This window comes from Paroedura picta, chromosome 16 (genome assembly GCF_049243985.1).
Source record: "Paroedura picta isolate Pp20150507F chromosome 16, Ppicta_v3.0, whole genome shotgun sequence".
Lineage (NCBI taxonomy): Eukaryota > Metazoa > Chordata > Lepidosauria > Squamata > Gekkonidae > Paroedura > Paroedura picta.
Genome location: NC_135384.1, coordinates 18,043,773 through 18,066,252, shown reverse-complemented (window position 1 = coordinate 18,066,252; position 22,480 = coordinate 18,043,773). Strand labels below are relative to the sequence as shown.

The window sequence follows — 22,480 nt, the reverse complement described above, 5'->3', positions numbered from 1 at the left end:
AGATTGACTCCCCCTATCCCCAATGTTCTTCAGAATTTGAGCGCACTCATTACCCCGACGTCTTTGCCCGTGAACGCTTGGCAGCAAAAATCGATCTTCCGGAGGCCCGGATTCAGGTAATGGGAAACGGACGGTATAGCTTGGTTGGGACAGAGGGAAATTGTAAAAGATCCCTTTCTGTCTCTTGGTATTTGGTTACTTTCCATTGTTCCTCCAGGTTTGGTTCTCCAACCGCCGTGCCAAATGGCGCCGGGAGGAGAAACTGCGGAACCAGAGGCGCCAAGCAGGGGGTGCTGGGGGACACCTGACCATAAACAGCAGTTTTGGCACTGGGGGAAGCAGCGTCTATCAGTCCCTCCCACAACGTACTGGATCAGGTAGGGGCCAAGGACTCAGTCAACCCCCCATGTCTATTTCAGGGGTTATACTCAGCAAGGAACTACATCCAGGGCCAAATTAAGACATGCTACGTGTTAAATTTAAGAAGGCCCATAGCCTTACCTGGAAGGAAGGGGGCATGGTGTAGCCTGGTATTGTCAGGTTTCAGAAGTCAAGTACAGGTGGCAGTGGATGGCAGACTTCACTTGCCTTGAAAGCCCCTTGCTGTGGGTGCCGTAAGTTAGCTGCAATTCAATGAGATGCATAGCATTAACTTCCCAAAGGGTAATTTAGCAGTTTAATTTTTTTTTAATGTAATAGCTCCTCACAATTTGAGGCCGTGCACTATTGTTAACTTGTATGGAAACCCATCTGTGACTATGTCCCTTAGGACAAGGTTGGCCAAAAAGTAGCTCTCCAGATGCCCATGGAAAGCCACAGTTTGATCAACTCTACCCTAGAAGCACTACCACCAAGATCACAGCCCTTTCCCTGGGAATTTAGTAGTTTCCCACCCTGTGTCACACCCCATCTCTTCATTCTTTTCAGGCACTATGTTGAGTCATACAGAAAGTGCCCTCAGCAACAACTATGGTGCCCTTCCACCCTTACCTACTTTCTCCATGGCCAACAGCCTCCCTATCCAGGTGAGTTTTTAAAGGATGAGCAAAGGCCAAAACAGGGGGAGGGAGACTGGGGAGGGCAACTGTTGATCCTCCTGATTTTTGTTAATCTCCACTCCCCCCCCCCTCCGCCGTATCTCATTTTGCCCTCCATAGCAGGCAGTGCCTCCCGTGGCTAGCCAGCCGTCGTCTTATTCCTGCATGCTGCCTGGAAGCTCGTCTGTGCGGAGCTATGATTCTTACCCACCTTCCCAGCTCCCTTCTCATAACCTGAGTTCCAGCAACGGGGCCTCTACCGGTAATGGAAGGATGAAAGCGACTGTGAATGGGGAGCAAATCAAATGGGGCTGGGGCTGCTGGCTCTGGATTGCGAAATACCAGCAGACTGGGGGTGGGGGGGATGGAGCATGGGAAGGGCAGGGTTTGCAAGGAGGGATTTGAGCAAGGTATAATGCCATAGAATTCATCATTTAGAGCAGCCATTTTCTGTAAGAGGAATATCTGGGTTGTCTAGAGATCAATTAAAATAGTGGGAAACTTCCAGATGCCACTTGGAAGTTGGCAACCCTGGGGGTGGAGCTGGGCTCACACAACAAGGATTGGTAGCTAGGAACAGGTGGAGTCTGAGCATGGTATTGGGGTCACTGAGGATGGCCAGGTAGTTGTGCATTTTCTACATTTTATTGGACTAGATGACCCGAGAGGTCCCTTCCAATTCTATGATTCTTTGAGTCCTACTCTAGTGAAATAGAGGAAAGCTAGATCAGACTATTTGCTTTGAGGATAAGAGGTTTTTTGGGAGAAAGTGAGCACCAGAAAACACCAAACGTACCATAGCACCCATAAATACCATGCTGGAGAGCACTTCCATAGAATTCATCCTCCAAAGCAAGTGATCTTCCAGGAGTAGTGATCTCTGTAGTATGGAGAACAGTTTTAATTCTAGGAGAACTCTAGGCTCCATCTTGAGGTTGGTAACCCTATCTTTAATGTGGACTTCTGGAACTCTGAGGAACTCCAAAGCCTGGGGACCTGGAGGGCTTTGAAGGAAAGATCTATAATCTCAGCAATGTGACCCAGAATAAGAAAACTCAGTACACCAGCAAGTCTTTACATCACTTGGTGGCAACATATTGGCTGTCCACCAAACCAGGAGGATCATGGGTTCTTATGCCTACTGGGATAGCTTGTAATCCTCTCCTCTGATATGCAGACCTGGCAGTGCTAACGCCAGAGTGCCCTGAACCCTACAGAGCTTGGCAGGACTTTTAGGAACGATGGATTCACTTTTTTCCATGACCTTGAGAACTGCCATGCTCCTTCTTCAGACTTCTTCAGATAACAATTGTTGTCTTGTCAGCATTCAGGATATTTTTGTGGGGGCAAACTAGTAGGGTTGTCAACTTTGGGTTGGGAAATACTTGGGGATGGGGGGGGGAGTTGGGGAGGACAAACTTTGGGAAGGGAAGGGCATACTGCCATACCACCTTAAACACATCCGATCTCTCCTGAATTCAGGAAGGGGAGGGACCTCAGTGGGTAAAATGCCATACAGCTCACCCTTTCTCTACAGGAACTGAGCTCTGTAGAATGGAGATAAATTGTAATAGAGGGAGATCTCCAGGTGCTACCTGGAGGTTAGTAACCCTAAGCATAACAACACCACCCCATATACAGCAGAAACACATACAGTTCTACAACTGAAATTCAAACTAAACTGAACACAGTTTTTATTTCACTTGTTTGTTTATTAATAGAGTGATATGCTACATTTTGAAGCCTATTTGTTGTTATTTTTATGGGCCCAGAGTATGATTTGAAGGCTCATGGTCCTTTGCTGAATCCAGGTAGATCTATATTTGTTCACTGCCTGGATGGGATACCTCTTAGAAACCATGTTTGCTGTCCTCTCTGTGATAGCAGAAAGGCAGGATATAGGGTGGGGTCCAGCCAGCTTTTTCATTCAGTCTCGCCAGCTTTATCATTACGGCCCATCCCACATAGCTTTTTGCATATAGGTCCCAGGACCCCAGCACAGCCATTTTGCACCGGCAGAAAACCCATAAAGCACAATAACAGATCACTTTGGGATTCTTGATTATTTCTTCCTTTCTCTCTTTCTAGGGTTAATCTCTCCTGGAGTGTCAGTTCCTGTGCAAGTCCCAGGTGGGGACCCTGATCTTTCCCAGTATTGGCCAAGACTGCAGTGAAGAAAGACATGAAGATGGAAAGCAGATGGTAGAAGAAAAGTGGGAGATGAGTGAAGAGGAAGGGCCTTTTTTCTCCACAGGGTTAAAAGAGCTATGGGTCACAATAGGGAACAGTAGAGAGGGGAAGCCTTCCGCAACTTCATGTATCTATGTTAAGCTTCCATGTATTTTGTTGGGGCCAAGCCCTATCCTTTCCCTTCAGTGTGAGCACTCAAGCCCCCATGGGGGAAGAAGGACAGTCCCTCAGTTGTTTGTCCCTTCCCTGTTCACCATCCTGTCCCATGATTTTCTTCTTCCCTTCCTTGTCCACCCTTCTTTTCCTAGAAGAAAGCAGTGAGGACTGGAAAAAGCTGCCACAAATGATGGGAAAAGAAAGAAAGCCAACTTCTTTCAGGAGCCAGCACAAAGAAATTGTGTGTGGGGGGGGGGGGAATCAACATCCTCCCTCCCTTGAGGAACTGATACATCACCTCAATTTATTCAATACAATCATAGACCAGCAAGTTTCCAGCATATAAAGGGAAGGGATACAAATAACAATAGAAGCCTAAAATAAAAGAACCATTCAAAAAGGAAAGCTGAAAGCTAGAGCTCATATCAGGTAGGGGAAAACTGAACAATATATTACAATTCTTTGGAAAGAACTGGCAGAGAAGGAAAAAATACAAGCAAAAGATTCTGTGGAGGAACCTGAAGCATTAATTTCATTCCATGCTGTTGCAAAGTTTTACTATGCTGTTGCAAGAATTGCCAATATCCTTTGCTGCAAAGGATTGTGCGGAAGAAAGCACTAACTTTTCCTGTCTTTTACCCACCTAGAGCATCATGGAATAGATGGTGTTTGTACACGGCTTCTTGCGCCCACCAACAGATTGGGAAGGGTGCTTCCTGGGTGTGTTCGGTGGGAGTTCTCCCTGCAAGATTGCCCTTTAACCAATCCGCCTATCACTTTGGCCTCTCTCACTTTCTTTAATGCACCTCTTTCCTTCCCTGCATGGAATTCACTTAGCTGGGTTTCACTTGGATCCCAGAGGGCTAGTGACCTCTGTTCTACACATCTCAATACACGCACGCAAACACACACACATACACACTACTTGTTGTTTCAGACTGTGTTTTCAAGTGTGTTAATAAATGACCTGTGTAAATAACAACTGTATCTTTTCATCTTGTTTGTGTAATGCAAATAAAACATAGAGCCCTGCATGATTAGACTGCTGGTTCATCTTGTCCAGCATACTGCTGTCCCAGTGGCCAACAAGTTGTCCTGGAAGGCCAAGAAACAGGACATAGAGGCCAAGGCCTACCCCGAAGTTGCCTCCTAGCACTGGTATTCCACAGTTTACTTCCTTTATGAAGATTTTCTTTAGTCACCATGGCTAGTAGCCATTTATGGTCCTGTCCTCTTTAAATCTATCTAATCCCCTTTGAAAGCTATCTATGCTTGTGGCCATCACTACAGCCATTCAGTTCCACAATTAAATTGTTCACTGAGTAAAGAAGCAGTTTCTTCAGTCCCTTCTGAATCTATTGACCACCAACAGATTAATCCCTCTCAGGGCCAGTACACACATTACAAAGTGTGTGTTGTGGCTAGAGGGACCCTCAACAGATATGGTTTAGGCGTTTAATTTCCAAGCATGTGTGGACCCAAATCAGACTGGGCCTGTGGCACATGGGAAGAAGGGGCTTAAACATACCGCTGTACCAGTTTACCTACCTGAAAGTCTTGGGGCACCATTCTTTGTCCTATTGTACAAACCTATACATAACCCTCAGTGCATGTGGCCAAATGGTGCAGTAAGAGCCCAGGAAGAAGGGAGTTGCAAACTGCCTCAAAGTGAAGCTTGGAAGAAGCAGTAGAAATGGCAGTAGTTGAGTAGGATAGAGAAAGAGAAGGCTGTTGAGGTGAGCAAAACCAACAGAAGAAAAGCCCATAATTCACTGCTATCTGCCCCAAATCATGGTCATGTGCATTGACACATCATACATAGATATTCCTGAGCAGGGTACATTGTAAAGTATATTTACCCCTGAGAAACAGCTCTCGCTCTCTCTCTCTCACACACACACAAAATTTAGGTACATCATAAAACACAAAAGAGAGATCTGGACTAGCAGCCTTTAGCAGATTTGGGAAGGTTCATAAAATGAAGCAGAATGCCAAGTTTTTGAGACTACATACAGGATGATTATACGTGGTGGGCTTCAGAGCATTGACCTTTGTATTGTCTGCATGCAAAGCCCTTAGTGGCAGCTGCTAAAGATTATACGTCTTATTGCACATACAGATCTTTCTGCCCTCCCATGTTTCATTGTACAACAGTACATTTATATATGTGTGATACTTTGCTTAGTGAGACTCCTCCTGCCCTACAAGCCCCTTTTTGTGGTTTGTTTTCCTTATGCGCATGAGAAGGAAAAACAGCAATGCCTGTGGTTTAGGGTGTTGAGCAGCAGAGAGCTGTGTGGTTCTTGGCTAGGTAAGGGCTGTACTGTGTTCAAAATTGTTGGTAAAATGTGACCCAAATAACATAGAAAGAAAGAAAGAAAGAAAGAAAGAAAGAAAGAAAGAAAGAAAGAAAGAAAGAAAGAAAGAAAGAAAGAAAGAAAGAAAGAAAGAAAGAAAGAAAGAAAGAAAGAAAGAAAGAAAGAAAGAAAGAAAGAAAGAAAGAAAGAAAGAAAGAAAGAAAGAAAGAAAGAAAGAAAGAAAGAAAGAAAGAAAGAAAGAAAGAAAGAAAGAAAGAAAGAAAGAAAGAAAGAAAGAAAGAAAGAGTTTTATTTGGATTCTGGATTCAGAATTTGGTTGTGTTTGGAGAAGTGCAGCAAAATAGGATTGTATTGGCCTCCTAAATACTAAAACTATTATTGAAATATTAAAACTAGACTAGATATGATGGCATCCTCACACTGCTATGATGATGCCACTGTCATTTTAAAATGATTTCAAAATGTTGCAGTAGATCTGCAGCACAGCATGTTGAGACATGCTCCCTCCCAAGCCTTATCAAGTGGCAAAATGGCTGCATATGGCTTTGGCACTTGAAGAAGCATGGGCACTTGAAAAATGTGGGCTCAATCCAGATCAAGCCGCCCACTATTTTTAAATCACTTTAAAATGGCTCCAAGGCTTCACAATGGCCACGAGGATGCTGTCATGTCTAGTTTGGCCCCAACACTATGGCAAAACAGTGTGTTGGGAGGTCCCACGGCTTCCCACAGACTTACCACTTTCTTTCATGACATCCATTTTAAAATATCCCACTGACTAGCACACAGAGATAACATAAGTTGCTTATTTTGTCATCAACTTCCACATCACCAGTATAAGAGTTTATACTGTGATAAAGGATGGCAGGGGGTAGGAGCCTGAAATAAGATGATGGAGTATTGTTCTCCCCGTTCAATTCTTTTGTAAGGATATCATCTGCTGTGTTTCTAAGCATCTCACTATAGGGCAGAAATTCAAAGGCAAAGCTGTTACTATTCATCCACCTTAATTTTGAAGGATAAGAATGCATCAGCTAAATTTCTACCTGACTCAAGATTGTTGTCCGTAAACACATTGTTCCTAAAATGAACAGGAACTAGGATTGCCAGAGAGGGGGAATATTCCCACCAAATTTTAGACCCTTAATCTGTGCCCCCCCCCCCAGTAATGAAGGATGTTGAACAATTTTCTGCCAAAGGTATGTGTTTGCTGAGTCTTTCTTTTCATGGTTGGATCTATTCTTAGTTCCTGTTTATTCACAAATTCTCCCTCTCAACAGCAACTTGTGAGAACCACAAAACACCACACCCTCCTGAAATTGGAGCACCTGCCTGAAGGAAGCGGTTGGAGGCCGTTGGCCAAGGGTGTGGGACCACTTTTTATGTGTGTTTTGTATGCCAATATTGACTGGGGGGATGAATTAATACAAATTCTCAGAGTACCAACTTCATTAGAGCAAAGGATTGTGGGAGAAATGTGTCTTCCGTGTGCACTTTTGAAAACTGGAGCAAAGGACTGTAGGAGAAAACTGCCATTCCTTTTAGGAAAAGATTTTTAATGTGGAGAATACTTCTTTCTTTACCTGAGAGCTAGTGCAGTATTCTGTAGAAAATGTCCTTGAAGATTTGATTAAAAAAAAATTATAGGAGAAATATATGCCAGCTTCCCTGGGAACTGGACCAAAGGACTGTGGGAGAACATGTGTCGATTCTCTCGGGGCCTACTGCAAAGTACCATTTTTAGAAGACACCTGATCTTTTCTCCCACAATCTGCAGTCAGGAATGTTTCCAATGTCATAATAATCTGTCCACATGGTGTGCTCACATTTCTTGTAAAGGATAGAAATGATGGGAAGAGTCCATCTAAACGCTTGTTGAAAGTAGTATAAACCAGCTGACATTACCCCATTGTTCATTCCCATTCTGTGAAGGAATTGAACACAGGACTTTATATACAGCCCGCTACAGCACCTTCTTGCCCACACGTATACCACGCTGACACACATATTCCCAGTCACTACATGTTCAACATTTGACAAGTGCACAACATTGTGATGACTTACATTTGTGAAGTGGCCACCACAAGCACTCAGACTATGAGAGGGCTGGTTGAATGTTCACTTCCTTCTCACTGCATCTTGTGTTCATGCCCTTTTTTCTATCTTTGGAAGAAAAATTAGATGTGAACAAAACTTTTCATAAAATCATCTTAAAATCAGAACTTGACATCTCTTAAGATTTTTTTCCAAAAATGAGAGAAAAGTAGGTACAAAATGCAACACTGCAGTGAATGGGGTTCTGCCATTTTCAGTGGACTTTGAATCTCAAATGAGTGGCATCTAAAAATAAAAATGATAATACTACCTATCAGAAACTTTTCTGTTGTTGGTTGGGCTTTCTAGTCCAGCAGGGTTATCAGCTAAACCAGCGGTCCCCAACCCCAGGTCCAGTCTGTGGATCAGTTGGTACCGGGCCGCAGCTCCTCCTCATCCTCCTCCCCAGCTGCTACCTTGGGGGCTGACCTGCCACTCTGCAGCCGGTTCACCTTTGGTGCTCTCCAGCAGCCACCATGGGGCCCCCCCTTGGCGTGGCACTGCGCAGCTGCTGCTGGCAGCGCCCCCCAGTGGGCGGTGGGAAGTCAGGGGCGCCGGCAGGAAAGCAAGTGGAGCAGGGGCTCAGGTGGCAGTGGCAACGTCCCTTGGCAAAAGACTACCCCCCCCCCCCCGGGCCTCAGTAATAATTTCCAGCATTGACCGGTCCCCAGTGACAAAAAGGTTGGGGACCACTGAGCTAAACTACTGGACTATCTAAGGGTGTAAAAACAAGGACAAGAAAAGGAGTTAATGGATTATATCAAACTAGGCAACACCTAGCACATGTGCCAGACAAAAGCATGACAAATTATTCTGCTTGGCACTTGTAGGGCTAGTTCTGCCTCCCAGCAACTGCTGAGTCCCTGATGTTAGCATGTGGGGTTATTAGTGTGGCAGAATGTGGTTATGGCTTATGTCCTAATCACTTCCCAGACCTGCATATCCACCAACCATGTTTGAGGAGAACAGGACCTCTAGGGATGCCAGCTCTGGGTTAGGAAATACATGAAGATTGTGGAGGTGGAGCCTGGGGAAAGCAGGGTTTGGATTGCAGAAGGACCTCAGGAAACTATTGCGCCATAGAGGCCACACTGCAAAGCAGCCATTTTCTCTCTGGTAATTATCATTGGAAGATCAGTTGGAGGCTGGCAACCCTAATTTGCTGTCTGTGTGTGGCCATGTACAACCTCACCCCAGTCTACTGGCACACCAACATTTTCACAAGGAGATGAGTTGAACACTCAGGCCAAACAGGCTGGCTATCCTTGGGGCTATATGTTCATTAAAAGTGCAAGCTGGATCCCAGTACTTCTAGTTTACATTTTCACTGCCCAGATTTATGATCCTGGAAATAAAAGGAGCTGAAGCTGGTCACTTCAGACACTGAGTGCTGATTAATGTGTAGATCCTGAAGCAATTGCTCCCCCCCCTTTTTAAATAGGCCACAGGCAAATAGACCAGTTAGAACAGTGACCTCATCATCTGAAACTCATTGCTTTCCGATACAATCACTTCATGCATTCAGCTGCCAGGCACCAAGCGTGCAACAGTCTTGCGATGCACACAGATGCATGCATCAAACTGTACAAAGATATATTCATAATCATTCCCACAACATTTTGGAGGAATTACATGGTCATAGCTGCTGTACAGCCCAATTGACAGTAACGTTTCCACTGCAGGATTGTGGGCATCAGCTTCACTGAGAAGGGGCTAGCTAGAGCATTTTTATTTGAGGGAAACATTTTTAATTCCTTTTCTTCCTGTGGGGCTTCAAATGGCTTATCACATCATTCTCCCCTCTTCTATCCTATACTTCCCACAACCACCTCGTAAGGTCCTTGAGGAGGAGAGCGATGGGCCCGAGGGCACTGGGCAGGCTTCTGCAGCAAAGCAGAGATTTGAAGCTGACTGGCCCAGGGCTGCCTCTGACACTGTAATTGTCATGCCACACTGGGTCTCTGGCTCCCCTCATCCCAATTTGGGAGGGGAAGGGGAAAGGGTCAATTACCCTTCAGGAGGCAGAATGGATGCACAACCAGATGCAATCTAGCATTTAGAAAAATATGTCTATGCATTTCCATAGTTAACCAATCAGTGCTCTTTTATAATGCACACAACCATTCAAAAACTGTTTTCTCTTTTCGCTTGTGACCGGTTTTCCATATGCATCTGCATTACCTCACCCAAATCGGTTTGCAATAACAGCACATGCAGAGATTAATTCGTCTGCAACCAATTAGCCTGCAGAAGCCCTACTGAATAAACCTTATTGAATAAAATAGTACTTGCGTCTAAGAACGGTTTGGGATGGCTCGGGCAACAATTACCAATTTGTATTAAGCAGCGTTTAATTTCACTGGAAGGAGAGGAGAGGAGAGGAGAGGAGGGGAGGGCTGGCCCACCCGAGTCCTGGCAGGCGGGGTCTCGCCCATGAGACATGATCTCGGCAGCCAAGACGGCCGGGCTCCCGCGGCCACGGAGACTTGTGTACCGGAGGCCGCTGCGGCCACCCTGCCCTCGGCTGCCCCCAGGACCCCCAGCCTCCCCCCCCCCCAGCGGCTGCTTCCTGTTTACAAGCCGGAGCGGCGCTTCCCTCGGTGGGCTCTGAGCTCACTTCCCCCCCAACAGGAAGCTTTGCAGGACTCCCGCTTCCCGCCACACCCCGTCGGCTGAGGGGGGGGGGGGAGGGCAGAGGAGCCCCGGGCGGACTTTAAAGGGCTCCGCCTGACGCCGCTCGGCTGCGAAGAGCGGCAAAGGGCAGGAGGCAGAAACGGGGTAAGATGAGGGGCGGCGGGGGAGGAGGGAGGGTTTTATCGCTTGCTCCGAATTGCAGGGGGGAGGGATCCTTGCTGGGATCTGCTCGATTCCGCCCCTCGATCGTGGAGACCGGCATCGTTGGGTGGCTCCTGAGAGCTTTCTTCTCTAACTCCAGTAAGCTCTCGAGGTCTCGTTTCCCCCAAGTTTGCTGGAATCCGCCCCGTCGCCTTAATCCCGTTGCTCTTACTCAACCGGCCGCCCGGCCGGCCGCTTTCCTGCTGGAAGTATCCAGGCTCGGCCCAACTTCCAGCTCTCCACCAGGCTGAGCGGCGCTGTCGGGCGATTCCCCCGAGGGCAGCACACAGATGCCCAGGGAAAGGCAAGAAGCGCGTTTAATAAAGGGAAGAGCCCCTTCAGGCGCCAGGTGTGATTCCCGGGTTCGTATCTCCTGTGGAGCTGCCGAGGTGACCTGCGTGTTTCACCGCTTTTACTGGCTCTGCCTCGTTATCTTTGGACAAGAAGCCCGGGGCCCAAAATTTAGCGCTGTAGGTAATGTCTGTTTCATTGCTTCTGTCCCAAAATAAGTTGCTAATGTTTTTTTTCCTCATTGCATCTGTCCGTGTTAGGGGAAATGTAAACTGCTGTGTGCCTCTGTTAAAAATACCAGAGCCGGATCCCTTTTTTTAAAGAAAGGTTTCAACTAGGTTTGCTATCTTAAGCCCCTTGCACAGAGACTTGGCATGCAGCTATTTTGTTGTTGCGTGCGAAGTCGTGTCCGACACATCGCGACCCCATGGACAATGATCCTCCAGGCCTTCCTGGCCTCTGCCATTCCCCGGAGTCCATTTAAGTTCACACCCACTGCTTCAGGGACTCCATCCAGCCACCTCATTCTCTGTCGTCCCCTTCTTCTTTTGCCCTCGATCGCTCCCAGCATTAGGCTCTTCTCCAGGGAGTCCTTCCTTCTCATGAGGTGGCCAAAGTATTTCAGTTTCATCTTCAGGATCTGGCCTTCTAAGGAGCAGTCTGGGCTGATCTCCTCTAGGACTGACCGGTTTGTTCGCCTTGCAGTCCAAGGGACTCGCAAGAGTCTTCTCCAGCACCAGAGTTCAAAAGCCTCAATTCTTTGACGCTCGGCCTTCCTTATGGTCCAACTTTCACAGTCATAATCACCTGTTAATTTTCAGACTGCAGCCATGCCAAACAAACTCCTGCAGATTGAACTTTAGTGGCACAATCAAAACTTTACTATTAGTAGTAGTACTAATATTTTCTTCACCTTGGCCAGTTGACAGCCCTAGAACTGATCCTAATTATTGATCGAGGCTTCCATCCAGTTTGAGTAGCTTCTGTCATTCCTTGAAATATGGAAAGGGCTTCCAGGTGTGTTTCTTTAGAGCAGGGGTAGTCAAATGGCGGCCCTCCAGCGGATGCTGGCAGGGGCTCCTGGGAATTGTAGTCCATGGACATCTGGAGGGCCGCAGTTTGACTACCCCTGCTTTAGAGCCATGGTCTCTACTTTCTCATTGTGTGCATTAAGTGACATCACCTCACTTCCAAATCATGGTGGCCTACTGAATTAATAACCTCCATTGCTTAGAGGTCTTGACTAGATCTTACAAACTGAGGACCATGGCTGCCTTTATTGGGTCAATCCATCTTCTCTTGTCCTCTCCTGTCTTTTCCACTATATAAATTTATACCTAATATACTACCAGCTGTATTTTATTTCCTTGGTAGAACTCCCAGTTCCCTTGCATGTATCCCAGTTGTAACAGAGTTGTTTTCGTATAATGTGTTTTTCTACTGGTCTTTTAAAAACAAAACTGTATAACATTAGGCAAAGAGGTCACTTAGCAACCAACTATTCCAGTATAGGAAGTCCAGGGTCAGTTTCTTTGTAAGAGGACAGTGTTGGAAGTTTGTTGTATCTTTGCAGTATATAGGTAGAACAGAAACTCACTAAAGATGCTTTTTGACATCCAGCTTCAAACTTTTCTGCACAAGTGTCACTACTAAATCACTTTCATCCCTTATCATGTAGGCCGTTACACTGTTTTTTTTTACTTGTCTATTCAAGTTACTATATAAAGTTTGTAAATAGAAATGCATTCAAAGCATAGCATATGCATACAATTTACAGGTAAAAAGTCATATGTACACAGTTCAAACTTTTTCTGTAGAAAGAAAAAAGTAACCAAATAACAGATGAAGAACACTGAGAATAAAATTAGCAGAAAATTGCTAATTTGGGGAGAAAAACATTAGTTAAATCTAGGTTTCATCTTCCAGAAATCTTAGGCAGTTCTGAGTTCTTTGTGAACCTTATCAATACCACTATTTTTTAAATCTTAACATTTCATGTTATTTGGTAATTTTATGACTGGCAATAGTTGATCCTTTCTTTTAATAAATAATTTCTGGGCTGCTCTCATTATTATTTGCAGTAATCAGCTTTGCTACTGTCAGTGGATCCAGTGTCACACAATGAAGTAAACTTAAAGACGGAGGTCCTGTGGCTGGGTAAGAAGGGACCAAGCGAGGAAGCATGCCTACCCAACCTGGACGGAGTACGTCTAACAGTAGCCTACTCCACCAAAAACCTGGGGGTAATCCTCGACACCTCACTTACCAAGGAGGTGCAGGTCACAAGATTAGTGCGGCAGGCCTTCTACCACCTCCGCCAAGACAAGCTACTGGCGCCCTACTTGGCACCGGAACATGTAGTCACAGTGATCCATGCAATGGTCACCTCTAGAGTGGACTTCTGCAACTCGCTCTACGCAGGCCTACCCTTATCCTTGATCCGGAAACTGCAATTGGTGCAAAACACAGTGGCCGGGATTCTCACCAATACACCGTGGAGATCTCACAGCCGGCCTATACTTCAACAACTAATCTGGCTCCCAATTGAATTCCAGATCAGGCTTAAGGTTTTGGTTCTTACCTTCAAGGCTATACGCAGTCTGGGCCCAGTGTACCTGAGAGACCTTATACTCCACTTCTACCCCCAAAAGAGTATTACGCTTTGCCACTGCCAACTGGCTAGTGATCCCTGGCCCAAAAGATGCACGTCAATCCTCAACGAGGGTCAGAGCTGTTTCAGTCCTGGCCCCCACCTGGTGGAACAAGCTCCCTGAAGAGATCAGGACCCTGTCCAAACTCCCAAAATTCTGCAGGGCCTGCAAAAGGGAGCTCCTCCACCAGGCATTTGCCTAAGACCGACAACAGGTCCCCCCTCAGACATCCCCTCCATGGCCTGAACCAGTCTGTCCTCTCTAAGGGCCTTAGCTGTTTCTGTTCCTGTTATATTGTTGTTTAAAATCACTGGAATTGTATTATTTAGATTGTTGTTGTTGTATTGGTTTATATTATATTAATTTGTTCCATGTATCCCCCCATGTTGTATGTAAACCGCCCTGAGCCATATGGAATTTTTAAAAAAATTACTCCAGACTGAAATCCTAACAATCTCAACAACTTCTAAAACTTCCCTGCATCTATTACAGTGTCAAAGTATCAGCTTCCAGTAATCATATTGAGTCTTAGTTTCAGGTGAATAGCTGTGTTGGTCTGAAGCAGAACAAAATTTAAGTTCAGAGGCACCTTTAAGACTGTTGGCTCAGTGGATTAATCCTCTGTTGCAACTGTCTAAGCGTCTCTTTAAGTCCAAAACACATCAGACAAGAGACTTGAGTAGAAATGGGTGAAAGAAGAAAGGAAATTTTATTTGCAAACAAAAGGAGTCAGTTTCCCTATTGGGAGAACAACTGACTGAAAGGACAGGGCAGTCCTGTCCACCTTTTTATCCCCTGTTCATGATATGCAGTCCCTACGTCATGTCTCATCTCAGTGGGACAGAGTTACAACTAAAGTTTTCCATCCACGTATTTCATACAACAGTATACATTAATGTACACTATAATCATGTTTGAATCATGGATGAGCAATATCGTGGATGAGCAATAGGGTTGTAGATGTCCTGCATAGTGCAGGGGGCTGGACTAGATGACCTAGGAGGTCCCTTCCAACTCTATGATTCTATGATATGATTTAGGGATGTGTGTAATACTATTTATTAGTCTCATTATTCCCATTGTGCATAGTTTTTGAAATTAGACCTTATAACCTCTATGTCCTATGTGGTTGAAACTGGGTACTGGCCTTTACTTATTTCTTACTGGAATGGGATTAGGTTTATGATTAAGCCAGTCTGGGCATCAAGCTCAACTAGGTAAATTTTCTGAAACCAGTGTTTCTGCAAAACTTAATATTTGACTTATAGAGGCTGGGGTGTCTTAAGCCTTATGCTGAGCTAGCAAGCCTAGTCTACTATTTTTTTTATCAAGACCTGCCAAGTTTTATTCAAGGTAAGAAAGCTTATATAACTTGAATAAAACTTCATTGGTCTTACAGGTGCCACTGCACTCAAACTTCATTCTTTTTATATTGAGTCTTGTTTACCTGCCAAAACATTTTCTTTTAGACTCTGCCACATAGGTATGAAGTAAAATGTATCCCCTATATTTAGGTATTTATATTGTGCTTTTCTCCTCATTGGGGTCCAATGTGGCTTACAGCATCTATCGCCCATCTTCTGTTTCATCCTTGCGACAGCCCTGTGAGGTTGGGAAAGCTGAGAGACAGTGACTGACCCAAGGTCATCCAGCCAGCTCCCATAACAGAGTGGAGATTTGAACCTGGATCTCCAAGGTCCCTCTAATCATAATACCACACTGGCTCCTAGAACATTTTTTAGATAAAGGTTAGTGTGATGAACCAGTACAGGCCATTTGTGAAATACATCTGGCGCACCTTAAAGTAGCAGGCTATTTAGGAAGTTGATAAATTATCTCTTGGTTTGGCACAGTAAAATAACACATCTTGACCAGTCTGTGGGTGCTGTGGATAATCTCTACCTCATCCTCAGTTCTTCTCCCCTTTAAATTTTGATCTTTCAGTGCTGTAGAGCGTTTCGACACTAATGCAATGGCATGTTACCTCCCCGCTTTTCTTTCTTTTTTTACAAGAAGGAACAACCAATCCCTGCAACCAACTACACTCAACTGTCACACAGGGAAGGGATGTCATGCCAAAATGGAGCGGTTGGAGTGTCATGGCAAGAACAGAGTGTGGATTGTGTTCTCCTTATCCTCTCTAACCAACATAGAAATAACTGCTTTTGAGCAGGCAGACTGAGAAGCCAAATGGGCCTGGAGCCAGCCAAGCTGAATGGTCCCTTGGATGTTAGAAGCTAGTTCTGCTGAGGCTGCTCAGTTCAGTCCTAATCAGCGATACCAGCAATGGGCAATGGACTTAGCCAGGGCCTCCTCCCTCACATGGCAGTGGTCTTATAGGGGTAGCTGGTGAGCTGTTACCAGGGTATCACTGTAATAGGAAGGTCAGAGCCAGGTGGTCCCTCGAGTGCTGGCAGATTTGCCAAGGCTTGGCTCTGCATGCTCCTGGTTGCTGTTGGCCCTCTGGGGTAGCACTCACTGGGACATTTCCCTGGTGGTTAAATGGTCAGTCTGCCCCTGCAGCTGAGTGGGTTGCAAAATAGACTAAGCATTCAGTTGGTGTAGGATTATATGGAAACCAGCTTTCATGATGCCTCAACACAATTGGCATCCTTAGTGTCCCAAGTAGTTCAAGAAAAACTATTTCCACCTTTGCTTTGTCAAACTCTTGGCACAGATGCAAGCTGTCTTGATCTGTCCACCTATATGATTACCATATTTTGTATCCTGCCTTTCGGCTCTCAAGAGGATTTGTTGGCTGGCAACTGAAGGCTGATTGCAGTAAAACATCCTAATTGCAGCAAATAATACAGCATCAAAACACAAATCACACTTGCCATGCCCCCTCTCCCCATCCCTTCCACTCCAGTAGAATGCGCAATTCCTCTTCCTCTATTTTTGTGGCTCCCTGCATTGTTCATTCTCTCTTCTCCATGGTGACGACATATGATACCAGCTGACTTTGGAGAGGAGGACTTTGGAGAGGAGGGCTAGAGAGGGAGGGAGGTGAAGTTTCACCCACTTGATGAGGATTGACCTTGACCACACATATGGAACTGCCTCATACGAGTCAGGCTGTTCAAGACATTGGCCTTTCAAGGTTGACTCGGACTGGCAAGTTCTTGGGTGGAGATCATTCACATGATCTTCCTGATACCTTGAACTGAAATTGGCAGGGATTAAATTTGGGATTTTCTGCATGGCAAGCATATGCTTTGCCATGGAGCCTGCGTATATGCTATATTTAAAAGAAATTATTAACTTGTCTTTCTCTTTCTCAAGATCAGCCTGAGCCTTTCATCTGAGGCACAAAATCCAGTTGGTGCTGTCTCCCAGCGGGTGGCGGGAAGTCAGGGGTGCTGGCAGGAAAGCAAGTGGAGCAGGGGTTCAGGCAGTGGCGGTGACATTCCTCAGCCAAAAACTACCCCCCCTCCAGGTCTCAGTAAAATTGTTAAGCGTTGACCGGACACCAGTGATAAAAAGGTTGGGGACTATTGTTCTAAGATATTACTGGTCTCTAATCTAGCTGTTCTACTGCAGACCAACACGGCTACCCTCTAAAAATAATTAACAAAATACTTTAATTTGTGATTTACTAATTTGCCACCTTCTAAATCTGCTTTATAACACATTGTTCATGGTTAGGATGATTTCTGGTTAAAATTTGTGTCTTTGCTTGTTTCACACATTTCCAGAATGTGCTTGTATAGCCTATATTGTAAGTTCCCTCTGTCCCCTCTAAAAACCATTTGCTCCCCACTCTGAGTGCTCAGAATCAAAGTCTTTTCCACAGGCAGAGGTCCACAACAAATGGCTGCCATCAGCCTGTACAGTGGCATCTAAGCAGAGTTGTGTGTGTAAAGTGCTGTCAAGTAGGGTTTTCAAGGCAAGAGATGAACAGAGATGTTTTGTCATTGCCTGCCTCTGTGCAGAGACCCCCCCTATTCTTTGGTGGTCCCCTATCCACATATTACCCCAGGTCTGACCCTGTTTAACTTGAATGTCCTACAAGGTCAGGCAAGCCTGCGCCATCCAGGTCGGAGCAAATGATGATCAAGTTGCAACCAACTTATGGCAACCGTGTAGTGTTTCCAAGGCAAGGGAGGGGGTTGGCTGTTGTCTGGCTCTGCTTAGTGACCCTGGACTTCCTTGGTGGTCTCCCACGCAAATACTAGCCTGTGCTGATCCTGCTTAGGTTCAGAGCTCTGAAAGGTTAGGCCAACCTGTAACACTCAGCCTAGGGAAGCAGAGTTATACCTGTCTTAGTCAGTTGAAGGCTGGGGTAACAACTGTGAGGGTTGTACCAAGGTACAGTTAGCCCTGAGTCAACCTGGACTTTGTGTTGAATCCACAGGACCAATGCGAAACTTAGTTATTGATACACAAAATATTTTAATGCTAACATAACAAAGAGGCTGAGCTGCAAAGTCCCCATTACAAACCTCACTTTAACCACAAGCAAACTAGGAGGTCTCTCTCAGATGCTTATTTGGGTATATGTGTTAAATGTGGGCTAGAAAGCAGAGCAGTGAAACAGCAAAAACACCCTGGGTGTGGATTCGAGCCACTGTCGGCTTTTACATTTGCAAGACAAATGCGGTAGATGGTAAGGATTGATTTCAGCTTTAAAATGTGAAACAACTTGTAGGCAAGAAGTTGAGAAATGATGTCTTGCTCATCACAGGGAGACTTGTCTTGGCAGCAGCATGTGTGAAAAGGATCTAGGAGTCTTAGTAGACCATACATTGAACATGAGTTGGCACTGTGACTTGGTGGCTAAGAAGGCAAATGGGATTTTGGGCTGTATCAAACGGAGTATCGTGTCCAGATCACAGGGGGTGAAGGTACCGCTTTACTCTGCTCTGGCTCGGCCTCACTTGGAGTACTGTGTTAAGTTTTGGGCACCCCAGTTGAAGAGGGTTGTAGACAAACTGGAGCGTGTCCGGAGGAGGGCAACAAGGATGGTGAGGGGTTTGGAGACCAAGACGTAGGAGGAAATGTTGGGGGAGCTTCGTCTGTTTAACCTGGAGAGGAGATGACTGAGAGGGGATTTGATAACCATCTTCAAGTATTTAAAGCTGCCATTTGGAGGATGGAGCAGAGTTATTCTCAACCTTCCTAATGCCGTGACCCTTTAATACAGTTCTTCAACCATAAAATGATGCAAGTGTTCTTTCACAGAAATTAAACCAGAACAGACCAATGGCATGAAGTTCCATTGTTCGTAATTGTATATACATTTTTTCGGTGTTTCTGTCTCTTGTCCTGCCGAGCTGCGCCACCACCTAGAGTGCCTGGCGGGAGACTGCGCTGGATGCACTGCTGGAGCAGCTGGCGGTCAAACGCGGGCACCAGCAGGAGGAGCGGCAACAGTGGCAGCGCCCCCTCATGGCCAAGCTGCTTACCCTGCCGTGACCCCTGTGAAAGTGTTGTTCGACCCCCATGTTGAGAACCACTGGCTTAGAGACACCGGAGGCCTGCTGGGCAACTGTGGCCCATTCCCTTTTCTCTCAGAGCTCTCAGCCTCACCTCCCTCACAGGGTATCTGTTATGGGGAGAAGAAAGGAAGGTGATTTTAAACTGCTTAGAGACACCTGAGGCCTGTTAGGTGACTGCGGCTCACTCAGTTCTCTCAGAGCTCTCTCTACCCCATCTCCCTCAAGGGGAGTCTGCTATGGGGAGGGAAGGCAATTGGAAACTGCTTTGAGACACCTGAGGCCATTTGAGACTGTGGGCCATTCCCAGTTCTCTCAGACTTCTCACAGCCCCACATCCCTCACAGGTTGTCTCTTGTGTTTGTAAACCACTTTGAGACTCCTTTTTGTAGTAAACAGCAGGGTACAAAAATCCAGCTCTTCTTCTAAGGGGCAACAGTGAAAGAAGCATGTGAGCACATAACATTTTATCAACAGTAAAAAAATGGAGACAGAAGGAGCAGGGTGGACACCGGTGAACTGTGACTACCCCATGTAGAGCAGGGGGACATTTCAGTGACTGTGGTCTAATTCACACAAGAAGGGAAATGAGGTTGAACGCAGAATGGGGAGGAATTGGCTGCCATGTAATCTCCCCCTAAGAAGAGTCTCCAGTCTGATTTTCCCTTCACATATCTGAGGACATGGCTCTGGAAAGCTCATCTGTAACCACTATGCCACAATTCCCAAAGGTCAGTCCTCTCCCACACTCAACTATCATTCCACACTACAGGTTCTTAACACCCATCTCACCACACCCATGCCCTCATTCACCATACTACAACCCCCCCATACAACACACAGAGCCGTATGGAAGGGTGGTATATAAATCTAAAATAAATAAAATAAATATTCAACCTCATGCCCTTGCAAACTGGACAACCTGCCCCTCTACTCTTCCCAATGCCAAGCTCTCTCTAACTTAATCACTCCCCCCTCCCCCAGTGCCCGTTGTATCAGCTACAACATGCTTTAATTCTAATACCTTGAATAAAAGTTTGTTGGTGTTAAGGGTGCCACTGGATTTGTTCTGTTGCTTCAGACCAACACAGCTACCCAGTGAGGCACTAAAACCCACACTAAACAATGAACTAGCACCTGTTGTACTACAGCAACCAATGGGCTACTGTTAAATAAATCCCAGAAACACCTGGTGCTTAATCAAGTGTTAGTTTATACAAAAACATCAGCGATTGAGAGGTGCTCAGTTTACATAATGGAAGAGTAGGTCTTCAGCCATATCATTGCAGAATGAAGGTTTCCCCACCATACAGGTACACTTAACTATGGTGCAGACTTGAAGTTGTTATGAGGTGTTTGGTAGATCTCACAGAAAAGCTAGTTTCTTAAATTACATGACCCCTACATTATTCTCCCTTTCTGTACCTGGCTGATGAATACCTGAAATAACAATTGTGGTCCTTGAGTGAAAATACAACAAACTCAAGAGTGGCAGCCATGTTGTACTTTCTGTTGGGACCAACTGAAATTTCACAAAGGAATGAGGGTTTTCAGTTTCCTCGGAATTCTTCAGGCTAGGTGTTCACAAAAAACATGTGCCAAATGGAAGAAAGATGTTATCAAAATATTTGACAGTCTACTTGGTGAAGAATTTGTGGAAATTAAAAGCTGGTGTGCTTCTTGTTGATTTGATTCTCATACAAGGTCGGTATGGGATAGTGGCCAACTAGGTTCTAGAATACTTGGCTTCAATACCTCCCTCGACCACAAACAATCTCCTCACTCTACCACAAAAAAAACAGTTAGATTGGGCAACTTTAAGTTGGGAGGTACTTGGATCCTGAGGAGGGAAAGGGGAGGGGCCTCGGAGGGGCATAATGCCTATGTCCACCTTCCAAAATTGCCACTTTCTCCAGGAGAACTGGTCTCTGTAACTTGAAGATCAGTGGTAGTAATTCTGGTAGTACTTCAGGTCCCAGCTGGTGGTTGAAAACTAGCATCCTGAGCTGCTCTTTGGAAAAAACAGTATGTGTGAAAATGTATTATGGATTATGGTGCAGTTCCTTTTTGATCCTCTTTTCCTGTAATGGGCCAATACATTCCCCACTTGAATTATTCTGTTTACTCTGCTTTATATACTCCTTTTATATCAAAGTAATCAGCCTTGATTGATTCTCAAAATCATATGCTACTATGCTGACATCCATAAAATAATGAAGAACCAATTCCAGTCACTGTGAGGAGACCCTGTCCAAGAGCAGCACATCAAACCTTTGACAAAACAAGAGAGCTCAAAACATGCCACTTGAACAGAGGCAAGCAAGGAGAAACCAATGAACTTGCAGTTTCTGTTCACTGCAAGAGCTCATTGTGCCTAGTGTTAATGAAGCCCCAAGGTTCCTTTGAGGTATGACTAAGTTTGTGGTTCTTTAAACTTCCGTGGACTTTGCCATTACTGGTTAGAACCATGCTGTGGAGAGCACTCAAGATGCTATTTTGAATATGTGAATACTGTGGCTATGAGATTACATACCGTGTGCTGATGTATCAGGTGTGGCATCTAACCACCGATTGAGATGAAGCCCTGGTTCCTGGAGCATAAGTTGGTGTGTGCAAGTTGTTTTGCTTAACTGGTTAAATTGCAAATTTCTTGTGCTGTTTAGAAAAAAAAAACCAGGAGTTTTTGTTTTTGTCTACTCATAATTTTCTCTTTACTTTTACTTCTAGAGACATGAGGAATGACATCTTCTTTGGCCTACTGTGTCAGAATTTGAGCACACATCTCTTTCCCCCTCTCTCCCAACCCTTGTACCAGTGCTAATCGAATCCCACTGGTACAGAGGATGGTGGGTAGGGTGATGCAGAGATAAAGCAGCTCCGAGCCTCTCCTCCTCCCATCTCCAAATCCGATAACATCTGAACCAGAGAGCAAATCTGCCTGCTGCACCCCTCTTCCTCCAACCAGTATTGTGAAAACTGATAATACCCTTCTGCTTAGCGATGACCTATGAACTGTGATGCTTCCAGTTAGGGTTCTTCCCTGCTTGTTTGAAGAATACCTTCTGTTCCCACTTCAGATTGTATTTGTGAGCCAAATAAAGTGTCTATACCTGCTGTAACACAGGTAGACTTCCGCTTATTAGAAGCACAGAAACATCCCTGGTTTGGGATGCAGAGACATGGATTGTGCTTGGGAAGAACAGCTGGATAAACTGACCCATTTCCCTCACTGGAAAAGTGGGCCCCTGCCCTGCAAAGACACTGATAGTCAGGAACAAGATGATCCATGTGGCCCCTGTGATGCAGGCACTGCCTACTCAAAACTACATCCTGGTGACAATAGCAAGGGGACTGCCTTGGGTGAGTTAAGATCTGCTGGCACAGTGACCGTGATCTGGGTCCAGCCAAGCTGGTATCACTACCTACACGCAAGGGCCCCTTGGCACAAATTGCTCCAGGAATGCTTTAAACTG

At 45.5% G+C, this 22,480-nt stretch overlaps 1 protein-coding gene and 2 long non-coding RNA genes across 5 annotated transcripts in view; 2 read left to right on the top strand and 1 right to left on the bottom strand.

Annotated features, from left to right (window-relative positions):
- Positions 1-4,274, top strand: part of LOC143826829 (paired box protein Pax-6-like) — a 38,836-nt gene extending 34,562 nt beyond the window's left edge. For 2 of the 3 annotated variants that reach the window (XM_077315906.1, XM_077315907.1), the window contains 5 exons: positions 34-116; positions 218-377; positions 928-1,025; positions 1,158-1,299; positions 3,126-4,274. In XM_077315906.1, coding sequence (XP_077172021.1) covers positions 34-116; positions 218-377; positions 928-1,025; positions 1,158-1,299; positions 3,126-3,211 — 569 coding nt within the window. In that variant the 3' untranslated portion in view covers positions 3,212-4,274. The remainder of the gene's footprint in view (positions 1-33; positions 117-217; positions 378-927; positions 1,026-1,157; positions 1,300-3,125) is intronic. The other variant, XM_077315908.1, reaches the window with a different exon arrangement.
- A 1,960-nt stretch (positions 4,275-6,234) lies between these two features.
- LOC143826832 (uncharacterized) lies at positions 6,235-10,330 on the bottom strand. The gene is made up of 3 exons (XR_013227131.1): positions 10,126-10,330; positions 7,766-7,864; positions 6,235-6,661 (listed from the first exon to the last, which is right to left on the bottom strand). It is a non-coding gene; the product is annotated as an uncharacterized LOC143826832 (long non-coding RNA).
- Positions 10,331-10,429: 99 nt separating this feature from the next.
- LOC143826330 (uncharacterized) lies at positions 10,430-22,126 on the top strand. Its single transcript, XR_013227046.1, has 2 exons — positions 10,430-10,573; positions 21,735-22,126. It is a non-coding gene; the product is annotated as an uncharacterized LOC143826330 (long non-coding RNA).
- Positions 22,127-22,480: the final 354 nt, after the last annotated feature.